Raw genomic sequence first — 25,333 nt, forward strand, 5'->3', positions numbered from 1 at the left:
AGTTTATGTTCAGGGAATGTATAATGTGTTTTTTAAATTTGTTTTAACAAGACCAAATTAAATAAAACATTTCAACTGATCAACGTGAGGAAAAAAGTGATTAATATTTTCCCCATATTCGCAGCTAATCCTAATTCCAGCATGTCCACATTCCTAAACCATATCATCATTTGAATAGATGAATTTGTATGTAATTCTGTGTCTTGTCTTGCTGCTCACATAAGGGCCTATACAGTATGTGTCTATATGAGTGGTAGATAGTTGAGGACGGCTGCTCGGGGACTTGTGCGTTATTGGTGTAAGAGCGAACAGAGACGGTCTACAGGGACGAGCAGATGGGCTTTTCATGTAGAAAAAAAAAAACACTGCAAAATCTGCTCAGAGAGGAGGCCATATTCAAACCACTGTCACTACTGCTCTGTTTATGATGGAGTTCTCTATCCTTCAGTGTCCTTCTGTCTGATTTCACTGATTTCACCACACTGTTTTTGGAGAGTATGTGTGTCCTTGAGCAAGACACTTAACTCTGTGTACGCTGGTGTGTGAATTTGTGTGTGAATGTGTGAGTGGTTCCTTGATGTTTGAGTGCTTTGAAGGTAGAAAAGCGCCATATAAAAATGTTACCATAGTGCCCTTTCTATGATGTATTTCACTCCAACGAGATTTTTATTTCAATGCTCACTCATTATTAACTTACTTATTACAGTTTGATTTTGATTTATTCGTGCATTTTTGAGTAATCCTATATTGTCCTGCATTGGATACTTGAGTGCTAATAAAATTGCTGTTTTCCCCTACCCCCTGTCTCCACCTATGGCTCCATATTTACAGAACAAGGACAGAGTACTTTTTATACAGTAATGACTTTGTGATAGTGGTAAACTTTGTAATGAGGGTCATATTTCAACTTAGTGAAGTAGAGGTAGGATAATACAGGATAATAAATCAAAGTCAAGTGAGTATATTAGTGGATGGTCAATAGAAAAAAACAAAAAACAAAACGCAATCTTTTATATTTACAATTTCTTAATAAGAACTACTGAAGAAACTATATTTTTTATTTACATTTTTCCAGATTTTTAAAATGATTATTATTTTTTCTATTTTGCTTTGTAACAAAACTAAAAAAATGTGCACAGTGGAACTTTTCTGGTGGATGGTCTGTCACCTGTCTCCATAGAGATATAAAAAATTTGCCTACAATGTTCCAAAATTAGACTTTATTTATAAATCATTGGTGATCAATGACCTCCTTTGATTCACGCACATCACACACGACTTGAGTCCTAAGAAAATTGCTGTTTTCACCTCCCCCCTGTCTCCATCTACTGGTCTATATTGACTTGGCATTATTTAAAAAAATGCATTGATGTCATAAATACAGGGTTCAAAAATGTCATGTAGCCATTTTAAACAGTAAAAACATCTAACTGATATAGACATAGGTTGGGCTCTTGTATTTCAGCTGCTTACAATATCTTTACTGGGGCTAGGGTTGTCAAAATATCCAAAAATCAGATACTAATTGATGCTAAAACTAGTATTGAAACTAGATACTCCTTTGAGCAGGCTTCAGTACTAAGTCTGACTTTAAACTACATTCACAGGACAGAAATGAACTTTTTCTGAATAGCTTTAAAATGATTTTTGACCTGTATCAGAACAAGTATAAGATGCATGTACCACTACGGAACATACCTGGACGATGACACAGGACATAGACATAGACATAGACAGTTAATGTTGATAAAAATCACATTCTATTGTCTAAATAAAGAGATAAAGAGTGTTTTTTGTTATCATTGTGGTATCGGAATCAGTTTGAATATGAGTCTATTCTTTCATGTCGAAATTGAGTTTGAAATTTTAGCATTGTGACAAGTCTAACTGGGGCAAAACAAATCTTACTCAGCTACATAGAAAAAAAAACAGTGTTACAGCCCCTTTAACTACAGTAAATCCATTGACTCATGCTTTAAAGGCATTGGGGGCTTTCAGTACCTCTGGTTAAAGTGCACACAACCAGAATCTCATTCATTTGACAGGAACAACCCGAGACTATAGTGAACTCAGAGGCTGGGCTGAATCAAAAACACACATCCCCACATTAAAACAGCGCAGATCTCCAGGCTAATCTCTGCTCTCCGCGGATGCCCTTTAACGCCCCATACATCACTTTAGGCACTGCACAGTTCAAATGGTGTTTCTCGACACAGCCACTGAACCCAAATCTAATGGTTTTGGTCAAAGCTGTAGTGTTTTGAAAGGACAGAGTACTTTTTATACAGTAATGACTTTGTGATAGTGGTAAACTTTGTAATGAGGGTCATATTTCAACTTAGTGAAGTAGACGTAGGATAATACAGGATAATAAATCAACGTAAAGCGAGTGTATTAGTGGATGGTCAATAGAAAAAACATAATCCTTTATATTTATTATTTGTAAATAAGAACTATTAATTTTAATTTTAATTTTTTTCCCCTGATTTTTTTTTTTTATTTTTTTTTATTAATTTTTTTTTTTTTTTTTTTTTAATTTTTAAGAAAACTCAACAACATTAAACGTGCACAACATACTTTTTTCTGGTGTACGGTCTGCCACCTGCTTGTCGCTATAGAGATGCTATGGCTTTGTCCACAATGTTCCACAGTGTAGCATTAAATGTATATGTCTCCATGGAGCTATGCTGGTCACTATAGCTTGTACTTGTACAATGTGAAACCCATACATAGTAACAATGTTGTTCAAGTCACCAAAAACTGCTGTAAATGAATAAATGCAATATAAGTTTAAAGCCATACTCTGGAACAATCTAAACCTTCACAGTTTTTCCACATTTTTCCATCTAAGCACACACATTTTTTTTGATTATCTATTTAAAAACACGCATATGTTAAATAAATAAGGTCGATTTTTGCATTTCAGTGAAGGTACCCAAAGCGGAGACGTGTTTTTTCTAATACTAACTGCCACAGCTGCCAGGGGGCGCACTCACAGAAAATTGCATATCTTTACGTTTTTGTGCCTTGTTCCCTCACTGTACCACATCTATTCAAACTCTATGGTTATGCACTACACCTGGCCTCAGCCGTGTGAGCACATTTAATCACATTTTACTTCTTAAATGCTAAGCTTAACGAACCTCTCTTGGGTTTCCTCAGTTATTTTCAGCTTTGCTCCTTGTAAACTCTACACGTATGCATTCAGTCGATGTTATCTGGAAACCGCTTTACATTACAGTACAAGACCCCCATCCCTCACTTTTGGCCTAGATTCCAGCACCACATGAGCCCTATAGGAGCCCTCCCAGTGTTTCACATTCACACTAGCCTCCGTGCTACGTACAGCAGATAAATTGTCTGTCCAAGCACTGTATAACTTATTGAAAACCTCATTGGTCCATGTCAGCATCCAGTCAGCACTAAACTAATGCCGCTAATTTAATACGAGTTTGCGTGTTATTTCCGTCACGGTTCCTCCTTCCTGCTCGGGGATCGCCAAAAGATCTTACTTAGCTTCAGCTTAGCGTCATGCAGTATTGAAAACTATTGTGAGCCTGTTTATTCCTTTTATTTCAATACTTGTTTTTATGGAGTGAAATTCTAACTGAATCTGTATCTCTCTATGTATGTGGATGTAGAAGTGCGTCTGTGAAACGTCAGCAGTTTGTGTAAATGAAGTCAGGATGTCCTCCCTGTGTTAATGTGGGCTCTTACTCTCCCATGAATTGTGTTTTAGGTCTAGGTCACACCAAAGGTCGAAAGTAGCTCAGATCGTAGAGATGTAAAGCGGTTTGAGTGTCTTGAAGGTGGAAAAGCGCTGTATAAAAATGCAATGAGATGTTAGTTGATTTTGACCTTGTTTCAAAATTTAGAACTTGAATTTACAACTTGCATTTTAAATTAAGATATAGGACTAAATATACCACAACAACAATGAGAGAGAGAGTGGGTGGCAGTCAATCTACACGGCCTGGACAAAAAAAAAAGTCCAGACCTTAACCCCATTGAGAATCTTTGGGATGTGCTGGAAAAGGCTTTGTGCAGCGTCAGACTCTACCATCATCAATGCAAGATCTGGGTGAAAAAATAATGCAACACTGGATGGAAATAAATCTTGTGACAAAATCGAAACAATGCCACAGTGAAGCTAAAGGTGGTCCAACGAAATATTAGAGCGTGTGACCATTTTTTTGGCCGAGCGTTGTATGTCTCTCATGGCTGCCCATAGTTACTTGTGTAGGGTTTCACAATGAATCAATTTATGACACGTTATAGATGCTACAGCTAACTACGAAAGTATTTAATAGTGCTGTTTATTCATTGCTTGCCACATTTTTGCATTATGATTCACTTTAACAAATATTATCTTGAATTATCCTGCTTTAGGGTTATTGTGATATAAAGCTGTTTGATCATTTTTGGCAGCGATATATCAAACTTCAAAATCTGTTATTGTTGCACACAGCCCAACATTAAAGCCAAACATGTCCACGTGTACTGATTTATCCATAACCATCTTTCTAAGCTTGTCTGAATGATGGCTAGAGCTGACCTTAATGTCATGGGTAAACGACCATTGAACCAATAGAATCTGTTCACTCATGTGTTCCTTCATCCACTATGTGTCCTTTGCTCCATGTGAATCAGACACACACACACACAACTGTTAAATAAGCCGTATACAGACGGTATTATTGGACCACGGGAAAATAAAAATATGAAGCGTTCTTTCTATTTCAGGAGCAGAAAGTCCCTCATTAGTTCTAATAAATCAGGCATTCAGAAATCACTGTCATCTGCCCATTGAATATTTCTCTGTTATTGTGCACCAGAACAAAGATCATGTATTGGAGTGAGATGCATCGCACTACGTTCAAACCACTGGTCAATATGTAATGTTTAGCAGTGGAAAACGTCGTTACCTCAAGTGTTTATTATTGGATCTTCGTTATGTTGTTGATTCTTGAACTAGCAGTTGGCATTTGGCATTTTAATAAAGATAAATCTAGGAGAACTCTGGCGCTGCTAATTTGCAAATCGTTTTTTAATTTTTGGTTGTATTTTTTGATGGTGTTAGTCAAGGAACGCAGCGACTGAGCCATTTCCAAATCATATGACGGAACTGAGCAATTATATATCATTATAACTGTATAATTAAAGTATATAAGCCAATTATGTGCGCGTTTGGATGATAGAAATAACTGTAACTATCCCAGGCAGATGTTTGCAGAAGGAACTAAAATGCGCAGAGTTAACAGTTAAAAAATTCACACTCAAAACATGAAAAAACACAAAATTCGGTGAAATTTGGTATTATAATTTTACTGTCTATGTTTTGTTAATCCACATGTTTCAGCTTTCTGTTTATAGGCATCATTTTGAGTGCTTTTCATCGCTTAAAAGATGGATAAAATGGCCCAATGATGAATACCAAAAGCAATAACAAAATGGGATTATTATATAGAGATTTGGCCAAAGAAATGACAGATTAAGTTTGTATTAATCTGTCAGTTCAGGATTAATACACACGAGTTAGTATTTTATTGTTTTATTTGTGCTGTAAGCTTATTCAGTGTTGATTTATTATAAACTTGAGCACCAGCGGTCAAATAAATACCTTTACCAGTATAAAGTAGAGAATGTAGGAACGAAATACATTTTTGGAGCCGTTGTATTAAGATTCCAGCCTCCCCTGTGGTCTGACAGTACAAGTGTCTGCAGCTAAATCTCCAGTATTGGACTGAGATCTGCCCTGAGTCGTGACTCTGACTAAAACCATTACCCTCTGAGTCTGAAGTCTAAGGGTTTGGGCTTCTCCGTCTCCCCAGTCTCTGCCCTCTGCTGCTCCCTGTCTCTACACGTCCACTCCTCTTTGGGTTTCATGTTTATGTTTTGTGTGTGGCTACAAAAGTTAACGTTTGATCTGACATGCACAGAGCTCACTGGACAGCAGACTTGGACAACAATAATATAGAGGGATCACTGCGAAAGTTACTGAGCGAAAACTGTATGTATTTTTAAGAATTCTGGTATAGCCCTGCAGAAAAACAAACAGGCGTATAGGCGAGGCTGTGTGTTTTTCGAGTTTTTGGGGGTTTTTTTGTACTTTGAGCAAAAATATCTGCCTGTAATTGAATAAATGCAGGAAAAATTTGTGGAACTAGAAGCAATAACAACAATGGTGCACCTAAAACATCAGAGTGGTTAAGAGGAGAAGGTGGAGAGGCTGGGGAGGGTGATCATTTTGCTGCTGTGATGGCTAGAGAAAGAGAAGCGTATGAATCGATTGATCGGTGATTTTTTTTTTCTTTGGACAGAGGGAGGAAGTAATTTAAAGGGCACATATTACACTATTTTATGATCTTTTATAATGTGTTCTCATCAAAAACATATCTAGAGTCGTTTTTCTTTCATTCAAACTTGTTTAACACACAAATCCTGCATATTTAGGTTGAGTTCTTCTCTCAAACAGAAACCACTTTGTTCCACCTTATGATGTCATCTGGTAATACAGGAAGTGCTCCACTGTGTTTTAAACCGCCTTCACTTGAATCATTTGGATAATTGAAAGCATGATTTTTGTTTTATTTCTCTACTTTTAAATCTTGTGTTGAATACTGCGTCTCAAACTGTGAGGTGAACGTGTTTCTCAGTAAGAATGCGACACATGCTTATGTTACGATGTCTTCTCTACCATCTGTTACATCTGTGACAGGTTTCACAATCCATCTTTTCAGTCACTGCAAGCTTTCTTTCAGTGACATATTCTACCTTATGGTAACAGTTAACATTCTACACATTTGTGACCTTGTACAATATGACTTTGTACAACATGACTTTAAGATCTTATAGGACCAGCCTTCTATAGATAGTACCTTTCTCAGAGTATAAGTACTGGAGGCTCCTTTGTAGTGTAATACATGTGCCTGCTGTCTGTATGTCCCCTTCTGATATCAAATACAGTAAAACTTCTTTCTTCTCTACCTGATCTGCAATCACTTCCTTCACAGTTACAATAATTTTAGCCCCGGAATTGACAGTCTCTACTGAACTAAAGGGTAAAGGTAACTGTTAACTTGAAAACTACCGCTTCACACAACTCCAGGTATGTTTTTGATGAGGTAACAGCATTATAACATGGCTTAAAGAGTTAATTTTGTGTAATATAGGACCTTTAAATATTCCTTTTCAAAATACAGTGTAATCAAGGGAAAAACACCTCCCCATCTGTAAGTATAACATTACCACACTCGAGAATCTGAAAACCACCAATCTGACTAAACATCCATTAGTTCCTGTAATAAGTTACACAAGTGGAAGAGAAGCTGTATTTTTAGACTGACAGAAAGCCCCACTCAGCAGGAGGGCAGAGGTGTGGGGAGATCAGCGGGAATCAACAAGCCACAGGGAGTGAACGAGACTAATGCCATCTGCTGAGCCAACATCTTTAACTAATTTAACACCTCATTTACATTTAGTACTGTGTAATCATCTGTCTCTAGGGCCATTCAAGAAGGGAATGGTCGAATTTAGTTTCATTTACACAAGCAATAATTAGCCTATTTCCTGTCAGTCTGTTTTGTTTCTCTATTCGTATAGTAGCAGAAATGTGGCTGTTGAAATAAACTTATTGTCCCGGCAATGAACTTTGTCCTCTGCATTTGACCCACTCTTCAATGGTGCTGGGGTAACCTGTCAGGAGCAGTGAGCGGGACCCATCTCCAGATCTTGAGTTATACTTGGACTACCTTAGAGGGTTTTACTGTTTTGGGTTACTACGATAAAGAAAAGCACTGGTTCTCAGACAACAAACACAAAAACACTAAGTAGCCTGCTATCTATGATTTTCTGTTTAGTGTTTTCTTGCAGAACATGCATAAATAGGACGGCAGTAGCTCATTTCTTAGTGTTTGTCCATTTATCCGAAGGTTGGAGGTTTGAACTAACACATAACAAACCATTCACATATCAGCACTTTCTCCTCTACCTACAAATGTGTTTCTTTTTTTCCCCAGGTGGCCAATCTCCTACGTCTCTTCCAGATCCCTCAGATCAGCTACGCCTCAACCAGCGCCAAACTCAGCGACAAAACCCGATATGATTACTTCGCCCGCACCGTCCCGCCCGACTTCTACCAGGCTAAAGCTATCGCCGAAATCCTACGCTACTTCAACTGGACCTACGTCTCCACTGTCGCCTCTGAGGGGGACTACGGCGAAACCGGAATCGACGCTTTCCAACAAGAGGCTCGGGCGAGACAGATCTGTATCGCAACCTCCGCCAAAGTCAGCCGCTCGATGAGTAGATGGAGCTACGAAAACGTAATCCGATCGTTGCAGCAAAAATCCAACGCCAAAGTGGTTATCTTGTTCACACGAAGCGAAGACGCCAGGGAGTTGCTAGTCGCGGCTAACCGGATGAACGTGACTTTTACGTGGGTGGCTAGCGACGGCTGGGGGGCGCAAGAGAGCGTGGTGAGAGGTAGCGAAGCGGTAGCGGATGGGGCGTTCACGATAGAGCTAGCTTCCTACGAAATCCCGCAGTTTAACAATTATTTCACAAACCTGCATCCGTACAACAACACGAGGAATCCGTGGTTCAGGGAGTTTTGGGAGAACCAGTTCCAGTGCAGCCTCCATGATTTGGGATGTGGGAAGCATTCGCTCAGAGATGTGCCGTTTCAGCCGGAGTCAAAGATCATGTTTGTGGTGAACGCGGTCTACTCCATGGCCCACGCGTTACATCACATGAGACAGGCCTTGTGTCCAAACTCCACCAAAGTCTGTGACGCTCTAAAACCAGGCAACGGCAGGAAGTTCTACAGAGACTACATCCTCAAGGTCAAGTTTGAAGGTGAGTTTTCAGTTTTGTTTGTGGGACATCTGCTTGTCTCCATGGAGATGTTATTGCTTTGCCTGGAATGTACAGAATTAAACTGGTCTATCTCCATAAAGACGCAGCACAGAGCCAAGTTAGAGGCCAGCTCTGTGGAGAAGTTATATAAAGCAATAACATCTCCATGGAGACAAGCAGGTGCTGGACCCTTCACCAGAAATGTTACACAGTGCTCCTTTAATGACAAACGGTAACATAATAACGCATTAGTTTTACGTAAAATGTTCATACACCCGAGGACACTTTTTAATTTTAGACATAATTTATTCTCTCTGTGGTAGTAAGTTTTATTTCTGTAGCCTCAGCTGCCCTGGGACAGACAGATGGAAGTGTGGCTGCCAGTCTTCGATCAGCATCAGTCAGTCGTCCGTCTCTTTCATACATATTTATCTTTATTTATACAGGGAGACCCAATGAGAGGACTTAGACTCTCTTTTTCATGGGTGCCCTCTTCAAAATACAGAAAAGAAAAATACAGAAAAAGTCAATTTAAAACATTAAAAACAGTTGCAGATGTGAGTATTAAAGTTCGTTATTGCATTTGTGGCACCAAAGTATCCAAGTACCCGGTTTGTACTTGAAATATATTCAAGCAAAACAGCCATTAGCCCTTTTCCCATCTCAGTAGTTCTGGTGCGGTTAATCCTTAGACTTAAATGTTCTTGTATCATTGATTAACAAGCGCGTGAGATGTAGTTAAGGACATTCCTCACTGACAAGAACCATTGATCGGAGCCACTGCCTTGAACAGATGTAGAGAGGAGAAACAAGATGTAAACAGAACAACTCAGAAACAACAAGTTATGATCAACTGAAAAATATAAGATTGTGTGAAGCCCCTTACACACACACACACACAGACACACACGCACAGCTTTTTCAATGAATGTCCAAGTACATTAAACAGTCTGTCGATGTCATACACCCAACAAAACACCAGGACAAAACCAAAGCGCGCATTAGCACAACTGATAAAAACATATAAAATGTAATAAGAAATAAGAGCATAAGCAGGCATAATTCTCTCCCGGAAAAGTTGAAGGGAAGGTCTTCGTCGGCTGTTGAATGAATACCAAGCGAGGTTATGAGCTGAACTCTGAGTGAACTTACAAGTAAAAAAACAGCAATAGTAAAAAATCATACAGAGGAGTAAGCGCTGCAATACTTTTAGAAAAAAAAAAAAACTCAAAAAGAAGTTTGTGAATGCAGCGGATCTGATATGTAAGTGTAATGTGCTGCTACATTAATATTGATACAACATCCTCTGTCAGTAAAAGTGGTTTGGAGAAGACGGAAGAATGGAAGAAATGTCATTATTTCTGTGTTAAAAGGCACAGATCAAAAGACTGTATTGTTTATGTTCATGAAATCAGTCCTAAGATCTATAAGGAAACATTTTTTTGACATTTTCCCCATATCGCCCAGCCCTAATACAACAATACAAGACTCAACAAATGACATAAATGTATAAAAAGAAGGAAGAAAATCCGTCTGTTTGTATCTTTTATGTATATAGCACCATTTCTAACTCAAATTGTCTTTATTATTCACATTAGGAGAATTCAGATCCAGCCGGAGTGGTTACACGGCTCACACTTAAGCACAGGCTACAGATAAAGCCGTAATGATTCAATTTGCAGAAGATGAAACATTTCCACAGCCTCATGCAGCTCTTTAAGTGTGAACACAGACAGGAATTACACATCGGAAATGACAAACTCTCACTTTCTGCTCCAAATACATCTGAATTATATGTACAAGAACTACACTCCCGATGACTCCCGACGTACTTTTTTGTATAACAGCGATTTGAACGAACAAATCTCAAAAGCGGCAAGCGTTTAGGCGTAACAATGTTCTCTGCAGACAACAAAACATCCTTGGGTTTTGTATACAGCCGCTTTATTCTATAGTCAAAACCTCTGCAAACAAAATATAGACTCAATTATGTTTTTATTGAGCTGAAAAGCAGAGAAAAACATGCGTCCTTACTGTGAGCGGGCTTGCATCTCCACAAACCTGACTCTTATTTGACCTGGAGAAGAGCCTCTACCTGTGTGTCTCCATGGAAACGGGATTCCTTTGGCTGTAATATTGCATAGTATGGCATAAAGCTAATATATTCCCATGTATAACGCTGTATAACACTAATTGCCAGTTGCAATGTTTGTAAAAATGAATCTTTTTCCCCAAGTTGTAAGTTCAGTCTCATTTGATCTAGTTGCCTGAGAATAGTCACATATGTAGGTTATATATCAATTATATAATGAATAATTGAGACTTCTTCTTTCTGACACTAAAGACATGGGGGATTTTGTGATCTTGAGATGTGAAATCGGATTACAAGTCTTAAATTAAATCAGATCTGCAGGGCTTTGTATTAATCTATAGAGACGTCATAGAGCACAGTGTTAAGCTACAAACGCTGAATATTTGAAACAGATATGGGTCTATTTCAGTTTATTTCATTTCACAATATGGAGCTAATGGACTAATTATCAACTTGATGAAAAACACCTTTTTACTCTGCTTTACTTTCACAAGCACAAACATTTGGCTCCACAAACTTCCCTTTTAATCTTACAGTAAGTAATACCATTAGGGTTGAATAATGGTTCCACTTAATGAAACTACTGTGAAAAATAGATTCGGTCTTGTCTCTTTATGCTAACGGAGAGGTTGTTGAACTTCGCGGCAGTTTTGTTTCATGTGGATTGGCCCAATATGATATTAATTAACCATGAACTGCATCAACAAATCTGCAAACTGACACCGTAGAGTTCTGACCTGTCCTTCCGCCCAATTTTAAGATCCATTTGGACTTGTTTGGTCCTAGTTTGGGACCCGTTTGAGTCCCATTCCAGTCCTGCTTCAGTCCTGGTCTAGTCGTGGTTTAAGTTCACGGTAAAGTCGTAGTTTAGTCGCAGTTTTGATGTGGTGGTTGTGCAAGAGCGAACACACCCTTAAACTATCAGGATTCTACAAAGTTGCCATGGAAACACCACCAATTGTAATGCCGTTTCAATGTAAAACTTTCTCATTTGTGACACATATTCTCTGTAATCTCTCCTCTAGCTCCGTTCCATCCCCCTGACCGTCAAAATGTTGTCCGCTTCGACGCCTTCGGAGACAGCATCGGCCGCTACAATATCTTCCACTACCACAAGGAAGACGGACGTTACGTTTACCAAAAAGTCGGCTACTGGGCTCAAGGTTTGGTCCTCAACACTAGCCGAATCCCATGGCCGTCCCAAGTCGCCCCCACCTCCCAGTGTAGCGACCCCTGCAGGAAGAACGAAGTAAAGAACATGCAACCTGGAGATGTGTGCTGTTGGATTTGCATACCCTGTCAACCGTACCAATATCTACAAGATGAGTTCACGTGTGCGGACTGTAGTTTTGGACAATGGCCTCTTGCTAATTTAACCGGTTGCTACGACTTACCGGAGGAGTATATTCGCTGGGAAGACGCTTGGGCAATCGGACCGGTAACCATTTCGTGTCTTGGAATGATGTGTACCTTATTTGTGATTGGGATTTTCCTCAAGCACAACGAAACGCCTGTCGTCAAAGCTAGCGGGCGCGAACTTTGCTATATCCTCTTGCTAGGAGTGCTAATGTGCTACTGCATGACTTTTATATACATCGCTAAGCCCTCCACTGCGGTTTGCACGCTACGGCGGCTAGGTTTGGGAACGTCGTTTGCGGTATGCTACTCTGCGTTGCTAACCAAGACCAACCGCATCGCCAGAATATTCAGCGGAGTGAAAGATGGAGCGCAAAGACCTCGGTTTATAAGTCCTGCGTCGCAAGTGGCTATATGCGGAGCGCTAATATCTTGCCAGCTGGTCGTGGTGGTGGTTTGGATGCTAGTTGAAGCTCCAGGAGTGAGGAAAGAAGTTAGCCCGGAGAAAAGGGACATAGTAACGCTAAAGTGTAACAGCAGAGACACTAGCATGCTGATATCGCTGACGTACAACTGCATCTTGATTATCCTGTGCACCTTCTACGCGTTCAAAACCAGGAAGTGTCCCGAAAACTTCAACGAGGCAAAGTTCATCGGGTTCACCATGTACACCACCTGCATCATCTGGCTCGCCTTCCAGCCCATCTTCTACGTCACCGCCAGTGATTACAGGGTGAGTGGGAACCGGGTTTGATATAAGACTGCACTAACAACTACACATCTTAAGCAACAAAACATTTCTTCACATGGGTTCATTTTATAGCCACTTAATGAGCTGGAACAGTGCACGTCGTAATGTAACGGTTATTTAAAGTCATATTACGCTATTTTCTGATCTATGTTATAATGTTTCCTCATTACAAACATATCTACAGTTGTGTTTTGTTTCATTCACACATGTTTAACACACAAACCCTGCATATTTAGACTGAGAAAACAAACGGAAAACACTCCGTTCCACCTTGTGATGTCATGTGGTAATACAGGAAGTGCTTTACTAGAATCATTTGGCTGATTTCAGCTCTGAAATTGCACATCTCTGAACAAAAGATAAAGGCAAAGGGTAGTTGTTATCTTGAAACCTGGGACTGCATGACATCACAAAGTGGCACAGAGCATTTTGAGGTTTGGAGATGAAGACAGACTAATAATAAAGTGTTACTCAAACATGTGTGAATGAAACAAAACACAACTTGGAGCATGTGTTTGAGGAGGTAACAACATTATAACATGGTTTAAATCTCGTGAGAGTCAATTTTGGGTAATATAGGACGTTTAAGAACATCTGGGCGTTTTTGGCTTATCTTGTTTTTGTGATTTGAATATTGATCATTTAGCTTCAAATAACCTTGGCTCAATTAAGTAAAACAAATGAAAACAATAACTTTATTACAAGTAATTTTGCTCACGTTTGTTTTAATCCACTCTCAGAAAGCTGCTCTGTCTCTCCCACAGAATACAAAGGCGCTGTACCTGAGTTTTACTGTCTTAAAAATGTAAAATAAATAAATAAATAAAAACAGAACTGGTTCATTTAAAACACTTTGCAATGGTCCAAAATTACCCCTCACCTGCTTTATACATTCTAAGCATCCTAATTATTCACCCCGATGAGTTTGTAAGCACTTTTCACAACTCTCAGAGACCAGAGAGGAGTTTTGCAATGAGTAAAGCTAACAAAAACTAGCATGCTAACACGTACTTCATAATTATCGGACAATAAAATGCTTTCTGATTAGATGCAGACAGCTCGTAGTGAACTTATTTCGACTTCAAGAGCTGCTTATACTATATATGTGTAAAACTCAGGCACGGGCCCTTTAACACGGTGCACTCTGGTCCCTCTGTGTTGTATAATTCTCCCCTTTAGGTCAGTTTTTAGCTCGTTAATGACCTCTGGAGACTAAAATGAGATCACATGAAAAGTCCAGTGAATGTCAGTAGTACTTCCCACCCGTGAGGTCCACTCCGCCCTCAGTCTCTCGGTCTCTCGTCCCGTATCTATTCTTTTCGAAAGCCGCCCAAGATAATGACCCCGACTGGCTGTGTTTACCTTTAAGCCTGAATTATTCATGAGGATATGTAAATTATGAATGAATGTGTGAACGCGGCAGAGTCGGGAGTGAGTAGACAGGTGGCATTCAACAGCAGCACACCTGTAGAAATCCATGCTTTTCAGACAGATGAAGAGTTTGCACCGTTTCCATAGCAATTAAAGGAGCGCGTAGTCGTTTTCTGATGGAGAGTCTGATAACTGCTTGTCTCTATGGAGAAGAAAACAGCTTGGCCTAAATTTAGAACGTTCACCAGTATAGCGTTAAACTTTTATGTATCCCTATGGCGAAGTTACTGGTCAGATCTGAGAGAGGCGAGTCCGCTCATGTTTTTCAATCAATTTATGAGCAAAACAACATCATTAGTTGAATCAGTGGTGGATGAAGTACTACGTTTTGTTACTTAACTAAAAATACAGATACAAAGGTAAAGAAAAAAAATGTACTTAAGTAAAAATGTTAAAGTACGTCTAAAAAGTAAAACTAAAAAGTATTTCACACAAGTGTTAATGTAGTGATATTGATTAACAAAAAATATATGAAAAAAGAAAAAAAAGATACATATATGAATTTCAATTTCAGTCACGATGTTACAACAAACATGGTCAAAACAAACCTTAAAATCATATGAAGTACTTTTTACTTTTTGCTCTTGTTCAAAAATGTAGTGGAGTAGAAAGTACAGGTACCTGCTCTGAAAAAAGTATCTACTGTAAAATTGACTTCAGTAGTACAGATACCTTATAATTCTACTTAAGTACAGTACTTTAACACTTGTACTTTGTTACCTTCCACCACTGAATTGAATAAATGCCTATATCATATTTTAATGCCATACCTTGGAACATTTGAAACAGAGATATAATACTGATAAATAAACATACAATAAGTTACTTAAAGTTGTGCATATAAAAGCTGCATAAAAAAAGAAATATACCATGTTGTAAAGACGTGATCACAAAAACAATTATACGTGGGACATTGGGAGAATTCTGGGATATAGGGAAGTTTTTGGTGCAACAACACAAAACTTGTTCAGGAAATTGGACTGGGATGCGGGCAGTTTTGTGGAGATTGTTTCTGTGCCGTTGCAGAAATGAGCAAACAGTGATCTGATGAAAGTTCAGAGAAAAGGTGACCGTGCTCCAGAGGGCGCTGTGGCCCCTGGGAGCGACCGGAGCGTAGGAGTCTGAGAGCTGAGAATAGAAAGTGGACTCCCCTGACACCGTCGCCTGTGTTGAAACATGAACTAAACGTCACCGATGTCCCTGAAGGCAGCACGGCGGAGGGGAGGGGGAGAGAGGGGGGGGGGGAGGGAGGGGGGCCCGGGGAGGTTCAGTCCCAGCTGTGGTCCAGGTCCCGTTTGACAAAGTGAAAAACTCGTCCCAGACACAAAGCTCTGTTTTGTCCAATGAATAATTGAACCAGAGTCACAGCACTGCACCGCGACACAGTTCACACAGACTGGAGGCATTAACGTCTATGTCACGGGCTTTGTTTATACGCACAACACAATCGCATTATTATCTGGTCTCTGGACTTTAAAGATGACTTAAAGCGCCCGTATTACGCTATTTTTAGATCTGTTTTATAATGTTGTTTCCTCATCAAAAAATACTAGAGTTGTGTTGTTTCATTCCCACGTTTAACACACAAACCCTGCATATTTAGGCTGAGTTCTTCTCTCACACTCAAAACACTCCGTTCCACCTTGTGATGTCATCATGTGGTAATACAGGAAGTGCTCCACTGTGTTTTTAAACTCCAAACACCTTCACTAGGATCATTTGGATGATTTCAACCCTGGAATTGCAAGTCTCTACTGAACTAAAGGTCAAATGTAGCTGTTAACCTGAAAACTACCACTTCATGACATCACAAGGTGGAACAGAGCATTTTGAGCTTTGGAAATATAGACAGACTAGTTTTAAAGGGTTATTCAAACATGTGCAAATGAAACAAAACACAACTCCAGGTATGTTTTTGATGAGTTAACAACATTCTTACATGGCTGAACGCTCACAAGAGTCAATTTTGTGTAATACAGGACCTTTAAATGTGAGTAATCAGGGGGACCACAACAAATTGGATGATTTTTCAGTTTAAATTGTATTTTAATAATTTTATAACAAAAAAAATTGGAGAATACTACATTTGTATTCCTCTTAGACAGTATTTTTGTAATAAACTAATGTACCCTATGCTCATATTGTAAGTTTATCTGGTCTCTGTATTCCTTCCATTCAGTATATTTTTGTATAGTACAATTTCACAAAAGCAGTTGATGTTAATTTGACAGCTCCCTATTTTTTCCCCAAATGATTTATCCTTGAACAATGATATTGAATCTCTGAAAGCTGTTTGAAATCAGTTATTATGGACACCCAGACAGTATCGACTAATCACATGGAGATATTCTGTCAGTTTTATACCTCCAGTTATCGGAAAACTAAACACAGTCCACTCCACCTTGAATACAAATTTTGATTGTGGTATAAAATATTGATGTACCTCGACTGAGCCATGAGAAACGCACAGAGACAGAGACAGACTGTGTGTGTGAGAGACAGAGAGAGACACACACAGAGACAGACAGAGAGAGACAAACAGAGAGACAGAGAGAGACAGAGACAGACTGTGTGTGTGAGAGACAGACAGAGAGAGACACATATAGAGACAGAGAGAAACAGAGAGAGATAGAGACAGACTGTGTGTGTGAGAGACAGAGAGAGAGACAGAGAGAGACACACAGAGAGACAGAGAGAGACAGAGACAGACTGTGTGTGTGAGAGACAGAGAGAGAGAGACAGAGAGAGACACACACAGAGACAGAGAGAGACAGAGACAGACTGTGTGTGTGAGAGACAGACAGAGAGAGACACATATAGAGACAGAGAGAAACAGAGAGAGACAGAGACGGACTGTGTGTGTGAGAGACAGAGAGAGAGAGACAGAGAGAGACACACACAGAGAGAGAGAGAAAGACTGTGTGTGTGAGACAGACAGAGAGAGACACACACAGAGACAGAGAGAGACAGAGACAGACTGTGTGTGAGAGAGAGACAGAGAGAGAGACTGTGTGTGTGAGAGACAGAGAGAGACACACACACAGAAACAGACAGAGAGAGACACACACAGAGGCAGACAGAGAGAGACACACACAGAGACAGAGAGAGAGAGACAGAGACAGACTGTGTGTGTGTGTGTGTGAGAGAGAGAGAGAGAGAGAGAGAGAGACTGTGTGTGTGAGAGAGAGAGACAGAGAGAGAGACAGAGAGAGACACACACACAGAGACAGACAGAGAGAGACAGAGACAGAGAGAGAGACAGACTGTGTGTGTGTGAGACAGACAGAGAGACACACACACACAGACAGAGAGACACACACACACACACAGACAGAGACACACAGACAGAGAGACACACACACAGACAGAGCTCCTCCTCTTCTTCAGGTCAGCTCATATCAGCTGCAAACACAACTGATTAAACTCCCCCAAAAACACTGGACTGTTCATATGAGACTGAAGGAGAAGAAGGAAGTCAACGTCTAGAATCATCATAACACAAATCCCACGCTTTTAGAGACACAGAGAGAGAAAGAGAGAGACAGATAGAGAGAGAGCTCCTCCTCTGCTGCAGGTCAGCTCACATTAGCCACAAACACAACTGATTAAACTCCCCCAAAAACACTGGACTGTTCACATGAGACTGAAGGTTTCTCTGCAGCAGCTCGACAAAACATGTTCAGTTTAATATAGAACTGTATTAAACATCAAATAATGATGTACGTGAGAGAAAATGTACAACAAAAACATATGGGAAATAATGACTAAAATACAGAGAGAGAGAGAGAAGAGAGACATGGAGAGAGACAGAGAGAGAGAAAGAAAGAGAGATGGAGAGAGACAGAGAGAGAGAGAAAGAAAGAGAGATGGAGAGAGACATGGAGAGAGACAGAGAGAGAGAGACATGGAGAGAGACAGAGAGGGAAGAGAGACATGGAGAGAGACAGAGAGAGAGACAGAGAGAAAGAAAGAGAGATGGAGAGAGACATGGAGAGAGAGAAAGCAAGAGAGATGGACAGAGACATGGAGAGAGACAGAGAGAAAGAAAGAGAGATGGAGAGAGACATGGAGAGAGAGAGAGAGAGAGAGAAAGAGATGGAGAGAGACATGGAGAGAGAGAGATGGACAGAGACCTGAAGAGAGACAGAGAGAGAGAGAAAGAGAGACATGGAGAGAGACAGAGAGAGAGAGAAAGAGAGAGAGATGGAGAGAGAGAGAGAGAGGAAGAAAGAGGGTGAGACTCAGAGATAGAGAGAGGGAGAGAGGTACAGAAAGAAAGAGCCCGAGATGGAGAAAGTTATAGAGAGATAGAGAGAAAGAAAGAAAAAGAGAGAGACATAGAAACACATAGAGAGTGAGAGAGACAGAGAGAGAAAGTTAGAGAGAGAGAAAGTGGGAGAGACAGAGAGAGAGAAAGAAAGAAAGAAAAAGAGAGACAGGCAGACAGAGAGAAAGAGAGAAAGAAAGAAAGAAAGAAAGAAAGAAAGAAAGAAAAAAGAGAGACAGGCAGACAGAGAGCGAGAAAGAAAGAGAGAGAGCACTCCTCTGCTGCAGATGATTTCTAGACTTTATTTTTGGGGAAGAGAAGGTGATTTAAAGGCTGAGGAGGCTAACTGTTTTGCTGCTGCTGTAGACAGGAGCCATACGATTGGTTGTGAGACATAGTTGAAATGAGAAGAAGAATAGGGAGGAGAGAGAGTGTATTTATATGAATGACTTGAGAGGAACCTGTACTTATTTTTTTATTCATTTATTTAACAAGGACAATGTAGATTGTTAAACATCTCTGTAAATGTTTTTCATCTGTTGTCCCTGGACACATGGTAAAACGTCACCCTAAAATCAAGGCAATATAAGAGTACACAGATACACAATATAGTGTATACAGTGATGTACTATCACAGATGTACTCCGCTGTGATTGGCTGACAGTGTTCAGAAGGTTTATGTTGAAAATATCGCTTGTATATAACACAAAGAATAAGAAGAAATCGTTTTTGTTGTTTTTTTTTCAAACTTTCTTTGTCTATGCCCTTGCCTCCTCCACAGATTCTGAGAAACTAGAGTCTTTAAGAGTCACTGAACCTGACTGTGCTGAAGTGACCCATAATGCATCACTTCTCGCTTTGCTTCCTGCTCCAGAAATCATTGGATGTTTTGGGGCTTCAGGGTGTAAGTGTAGTTTTCATCCATATAGTGCATTAAAGGTTCACTATGTAACTTTTCTAGTTCAGGGTCCTCCACCTTCCTTGTCTGTATAGAAATATTCTCACAGGATGGCATTTATCTTTTTTATAGCTTGAAAAACATGTTTTCGCGCTTGGTGCCATCACCTGTTTGTCTCCATGAAGACTGATAAGTTTAATGCCATACTGTGGAATATTCTAAGCAAATCAACAACATCTCTGTGGAGACAATCAGGTGGCGGACTCTCCACCACAAGTTATGCAGTGCATCTTTAAAATAGCTTTAAAATGTACAAAGCCAAATCTCAAGTCAAGCTGAACAAACCTTTAAAGGGCCCAGACTATGATCTGATCTGTGTTATTCATCTGTGTTCTAATGTTGTTTCCTCATCACAAACACACCTGAAGTTGTGTTTTGTTTCATTCACACATGTTTAACACACAAACCCTGCAGATTTAGGGACAGTTCTTCTCTTAAACTGAAAACACTCACATTGCAATGTCATGGGGTAATACATGTGCCCCACTGTGTTTTGTAGATCCAAACACCGTCACAGAATCATTTCAGGCCTGGAAATGCAAGACATGACATCACAAGGTGGAACAGAGCATTTTGAGCTTTGGAGATGTAGACAGACTAATAATAAAGAGTTATTTAAACATGTGTGAATAAAACAAAATACAGCTCCAGGTATGTTTTTAAGGAGGTAACAACATTCTAACATGGCATAAAGCTCACAAGCCAGTTTTGTATAATACGGGACCTTTAAGTGAAATATGAAAGTGCCGACATGATCTTGTATATAATATAATATAGTAGTATATAGTATAATATAATAACTGCTCATCTTAGCGGCAGGTTTGTACACAGTGAAAATGTGAAGACCGCTGTCTTGTCCCTGCTCATCCGAAGACACATTTGGTTAAATTATTGAAAGCACTTAACAGGTCAAGCCTGAAGAGATGTGTGTGGTTAACACTATTTTTACACGTCTATATTTAGCACATTTAGCCTTTCTGAGGTCATACAGTATATATAGAAACATGAACAAGTCAAGAATTACAAACCACCGAGAGTCAACTTTTTGGAGCTTTCGACCATGTTATAATGTTGTGCATCAAAAACATGCCTGAAGAGGTTTTATATGTCATCCATGCGTGTTTGAGTAATCTAGTGATCACTTTCGGACACTATTCAAACTCTCCTTACGGTTAGCTCTGTCCAAGGCTCCGCCCACAAGCCTAACTCACAGCCATTTTTCATAAATATACAAAAACATGACACAAAACAATACAAAACAACTTGACAAACCTGATGCTAAGTGCAGTGGTTTATTAACGAAATGCATGATGACTGTAATGTGATAACACTCTGAAAGGGGTGTGACTTAGTGTAGAGAGTAAAAAAAAATTCAAACCCATTAACATTGCAATACGTTGTTTTCAGCGATTACGGCATTTTCAAAACAATAAAAGGCAATAAATGTGTTAATGTGTTAGCAGTTAATACCCCACAGAAGAGTAATACCCCCTCTTTAGAGTATGAGATTTGAATACAGCAGTAGTCAGTGTATATGTCTGTGTATTTTAAGGTCCACCTACACATATTATTGTCTGAAATGTGAATGTTTTTGTGCATTGTGACTTTGACAGATAAATCCATTTTAAGTTGTTCCAAAGTTGTTCAAGTACATAAAGTACCAGCCGCTCTTGTATTTTTATTATGAGCAATGCGGCATACGTCTTTGCAATACATTTGTTTTGCAAGATTTACATATAGAATAAAAAATGTAAAGTCAGTTTAAATTACCACATAAAAATGGCGTCCAAATACAGTATGAGATGTTACGGTGTAGTAGTTCACATTCACATTCCTCACTTTCCTAACACATTCCCACTATCCTAATTATTCACAGCGACGACTTTTTAAACATTTTTCACAACCATCACAGCAATACAAACAAAAACTAGCATGCTAACAGCGCACCGGCCTTACTTCCTGGTTCGTGGTTGAGCCGATCCCAAGGTTGGAGGTTCAAATCCCGCTCTCTACATAAACATCATCGGTCGAGCGGGCGGATCCACTGACCCACAGGTTGGCGGTGCGATTTCAACTCCCACCGATGAACGCTGTCATTGTGTCTTTGGGCAAGACACTTAACCCACCTCGCCCCCGGTGTCTGTGTGTTTAAGTGGAAAAGCGCTGTATAAAAATGTGACTATTTGCTATTTAATTAGATGCAGACAGCACACAGTGGTCTCATTTTGACCTTAGGAGCTGGTTTTTCAGTGTATCTGTGCTGGGGCGTGACAAATTGTGTTTTATTACATGAAAAACACAAGTACAGAGAAAAATGATCTCCTTTGTTGTGGCTGGTATCCATGACGATCTCTGGGAGTGAAGTGTACGGCACATGTGACTGTAACGCTGTGATTAGTATTCAGTGTGAGAACAGACACCTGACAAACATGGGCCCAGGGCGTGTACCTGCAGCACACACACACACACACACACCCCCACCCACACCCCCACACCCCCCAACACATACACACACACACACATATACACACATACACTTATACACGTACACACAAGGAGGAGGAGGTGCGTCTGGGAGGGGAGAGACGGAGCGTGTGAGAGGGAGAAAAGGAAGGAAGGCAGACTGAGATACAGAGGGGGGGGCAGAGAGAGGGAGAGAGGGAAGAAGAAGAGAAAAAGAAAAGGAAGGACGGGAGAGAAAGAGAGGGAAGGAGGGGGGAGAAAGAGAGAGGGAGGAGGGGGGCAGAAAGAGATACACACATGGAGGAGGAGGTGTGTCTGGGAAGGGAGAGACGGAGCGTGAGAGAGGAAGAGAAGGAAGGAGGGGACATTGAGATACAGAGGGGAGGCAGAGAGAGAGAAGAAGGGGAGAGAAAGAGAGGGAAAGGAGGGGAGAGAAAGAGAGGGAAAGGAGGGGAGAGAAAGAGAGGGAAGGAGGGGAGAGAAAGAGAGGGAAGGAGGGGAGAGAAAGAGAGGGAGGAGGGGAGAGAAAGAGAGGGAAGGAAGGGAGAGAAAGAGAGGGAAGGAGGGGAGAGAAAAAGAGGGAGGATAGGAGAGAAAGAGAGGTAAGGAAGGGAGAGAAAGAGAGGGAAGGAGGGGACAGAAAGAGAGGTAAGGAGGGGAGTGAAATAGAGGGAAAGAGGGGGCAGAAAGAGAGAGGGAGGAGGGGGGCAGAAAGAGACACACATGGAGGAGGAGGAGGTGTGTCTGGGAGGGGAGAGAGGGAGCGTGAGAGAGGGAGAGAAGGAATGAGGGGACAGTGAGATACAGAGGGGGGTAGAAAGAGAGAAGGAGGGGAGAGAAAGAGATACACACAGAGAGGAAGAGGTACACACCTAGAGAGGAGATGTGTCTGGGAGAATAGAGAGGGAGAAGGGAGAGATGGGGAAGGAAGGGAGAGAGCGATACAGAGAAAAACAGGGGAGACAGGTGAGGCAGAGAGAGGGGAGCGAGAGAAAGGGAGAGAGGACAGAGGGAGGAGGGAAGGACGGGCAGAAAGAGACACACAGAGGAGGAGGTGTGTCTTTATGTTCAAGAAAATAAAGAGGAGAAATATGTACAAGGTGGGAAATGAGGCACCAGATGTGACACTTCAGGATGAGTAAAAAAGGAGATAGAGAGAAAGAGAGAGGAGGGGGCAGATAGGAAGGGAGGGAGAGAAAGAGAGAGACTAAGAAAGAGAAGGAAAAACAGAGAAAGTGACAGAGAGAAGAGAGAAAGGTGAGGGTGGAGGGGAGAGAGAGAAAAAGATAGAGTGAAAGAGGGAGAGAGAGAGAGAGAGACATTGGGAAATTCAGAGAGATCCTATAGAAATGGTGTGTGCAAGTAATACCTTCTATTTGTACTTTTTTGTTTGAAAAAAATTAATACATGGGTAATGAGAGAGAGAGGAGAATGAATGAGAGAGGAGGGAAACAAAGAGAGAGACCAGGAAGGGGTGGATAGCGGAGGAGAGAGGAAGAAAGAGAGCAAAAAGGAGAGAGAAAACAGCACAGACAGGAGGACTGAGTGGTAAAGAGGTAATGTAGACATGGAGGGCGAAAGAGAAGGAGAGAGGAATGAGAGAGGACAGAGAGGAGAGGTAGAGAGGGAGAGAGAGGAGTAAGTGATTGTAGAGGAGGAGAGAGGAAGAAGAGGAAAAGGAGAGACAGGGTGAAGAAAAGAATGGGGGAGAGAGAGAAAGAAAAGGGTAGAGGAAGTAAAGGATGGGAGAGAGAGGGACAGGACATGTGAAGAGAGAAAGAGATGAGAGAGGACAAGGGAGAATGGAAGGGAGGGAATAAGAGAGAGATATACTAAGAAAAAGAGGGAAAGACAGAATAAGAGGAAGAATAGAGGTGGACAGAAAGAAGAGAAAGACAGTGAGCAGAAAAATAGCGAGAGAGAGCAGAAGCGTAGGAAGAAAGAGAATAGAAGGGAAAATCAAACTAAGAGAGAGACAAATTGAGAGAGAAGAGAGAGAGATGTGTGAGAGGGAGAGGATGGAGAGATCAGAGGTAAAACAGGAGAGGAGGAGTGGAGGAGAGAGGCGGTGATTGACAAACAGATAAATCATTTAGCACCTGGTGTGAGCAGGTCTGGAGCAGGTCTGTGCACCTGTGCAGTCTGAGCTGTGGTAGTGAGACAGGAGGAGATGGACGATTTGACAGACTTCTGCAGAACACAATTCTCACACATTCTGATGAAGATGAAGTGTTTCTGTTTGCTGGGATTGTTCCGTATCATTTAAAAATACAGGAGTTTGCTTGTTTCAGGGAGGTGTGAGGTGGTGTGAAGAACGCACATTAAATAAAGATCAGGAGGAGGAGTTCAAATACCAAGAGGATGAAGGCTCGATCTTTTCTTTGTTGGTTATTGTTGTGTTCTCGAGCAAATACTGTTTGTGTAATGTTGTATCAGTAGATTGCTATTTAACAGTTACGGTTAGGGTTAGGTTAGGGTTGAATTTTGTGCTGTTTGTGCAAATCCAGCCTTCTCATCTTAACCACGAGTTTCTGGAGATAAGGGGCTGAAAACACAAATAGAGTGAGCACTTGAGCTTCTAATGCTGTAAAACACTGCTCACAGATGCATGAGTGAATCAAAATGGAACTCAGAGTAAGGTATATGAAAGAGAGCTGTTCAAAACTCTCACATAACTCTTGATACTTCCATCACCCCAAAACATGCACCATAGGTCAAAGGTCAGGTAGAGGTTGTCATGACCAAGCCGAGCTCAAGTTCTGTAGATGGGTTTCCACTGCTCCTTGCCCCATTTGATCAATCTAATGCAGGGGACACTTTTTCCTATGGGGTTAATAAAGTGTACCTCAGCCTTAATCCCCCTCCTGTCTCTGACACAGGTGCAGACCACCACCATGTGTATCTCGGTGAGTCTGAGTGGCTCGGTGGTCCTGGGCTGTCTGTTTGCTCCAAAGGTTCACATCATCCTGTTCCAGCCTCAGAAGAACGTGTGCACTCTGCGGACCGCCACCACACGCTTCAGCGTCACCACCGGACAGGGCTCCAGCTTCTCTCAGGGTAAATACACCACAGGATTACACAATGCTCATACATATACACCAACCCTTTTCCCTGTGGTGTGTGCGTGAGTGTTGATGGTCGTCAGAGGGACCGATGGAG

At 40.8% G+C, this 25,333-nt stretch overlaps 1 protein-coding gene across 1 annotated transcript in view; it reads left to right on the top strand.

The window, feature by feature from the left end:
• grm2a (glutamate receptor, metabotropic 2a) overlaps positions 1 to 25,333 on the top strand; it is a 62,734-nt gene that overhangs the window by 35,653 nt on the left and 1,748 nt on the right. Inside the window, exons 3-5 of the mRNA XM_033967254.2 lie at positions 8,019 to 8,856; positions 11,974 to 13,037; positions 25,054 to 25,231. Of these exons, the coding sequence (XP_033823145.1) occupies positions 8,019 to 8,856; positions 11,974 to 13,037; positions 25,054 to 25,231 (2,080 nt within the window). The remainder of the gene's footprint in view (positions 1 to 8,018; positions 8,857 to 11,973; positions 13,038 to 25,053; positions 25,232 to 25,333) is intronic.

The sequence above is a fragment of the Periophthalmus magnuspinnatus genome, chromosome 5, assembly GCF_009829125.3.
Source record: "Periophthalmus magnuspinnatus isolate fPerMag1 chromosome 5, fPerMag1.2.pri, whole genome shotgun sequence".
Taxonomy (NCBI): Eukaryota; Metazoa; Chordata; class Actinopteri; order Gobiiformes; family Gobiidae; genus Periophthalmus; species Periophthalmus magnuspinnatus.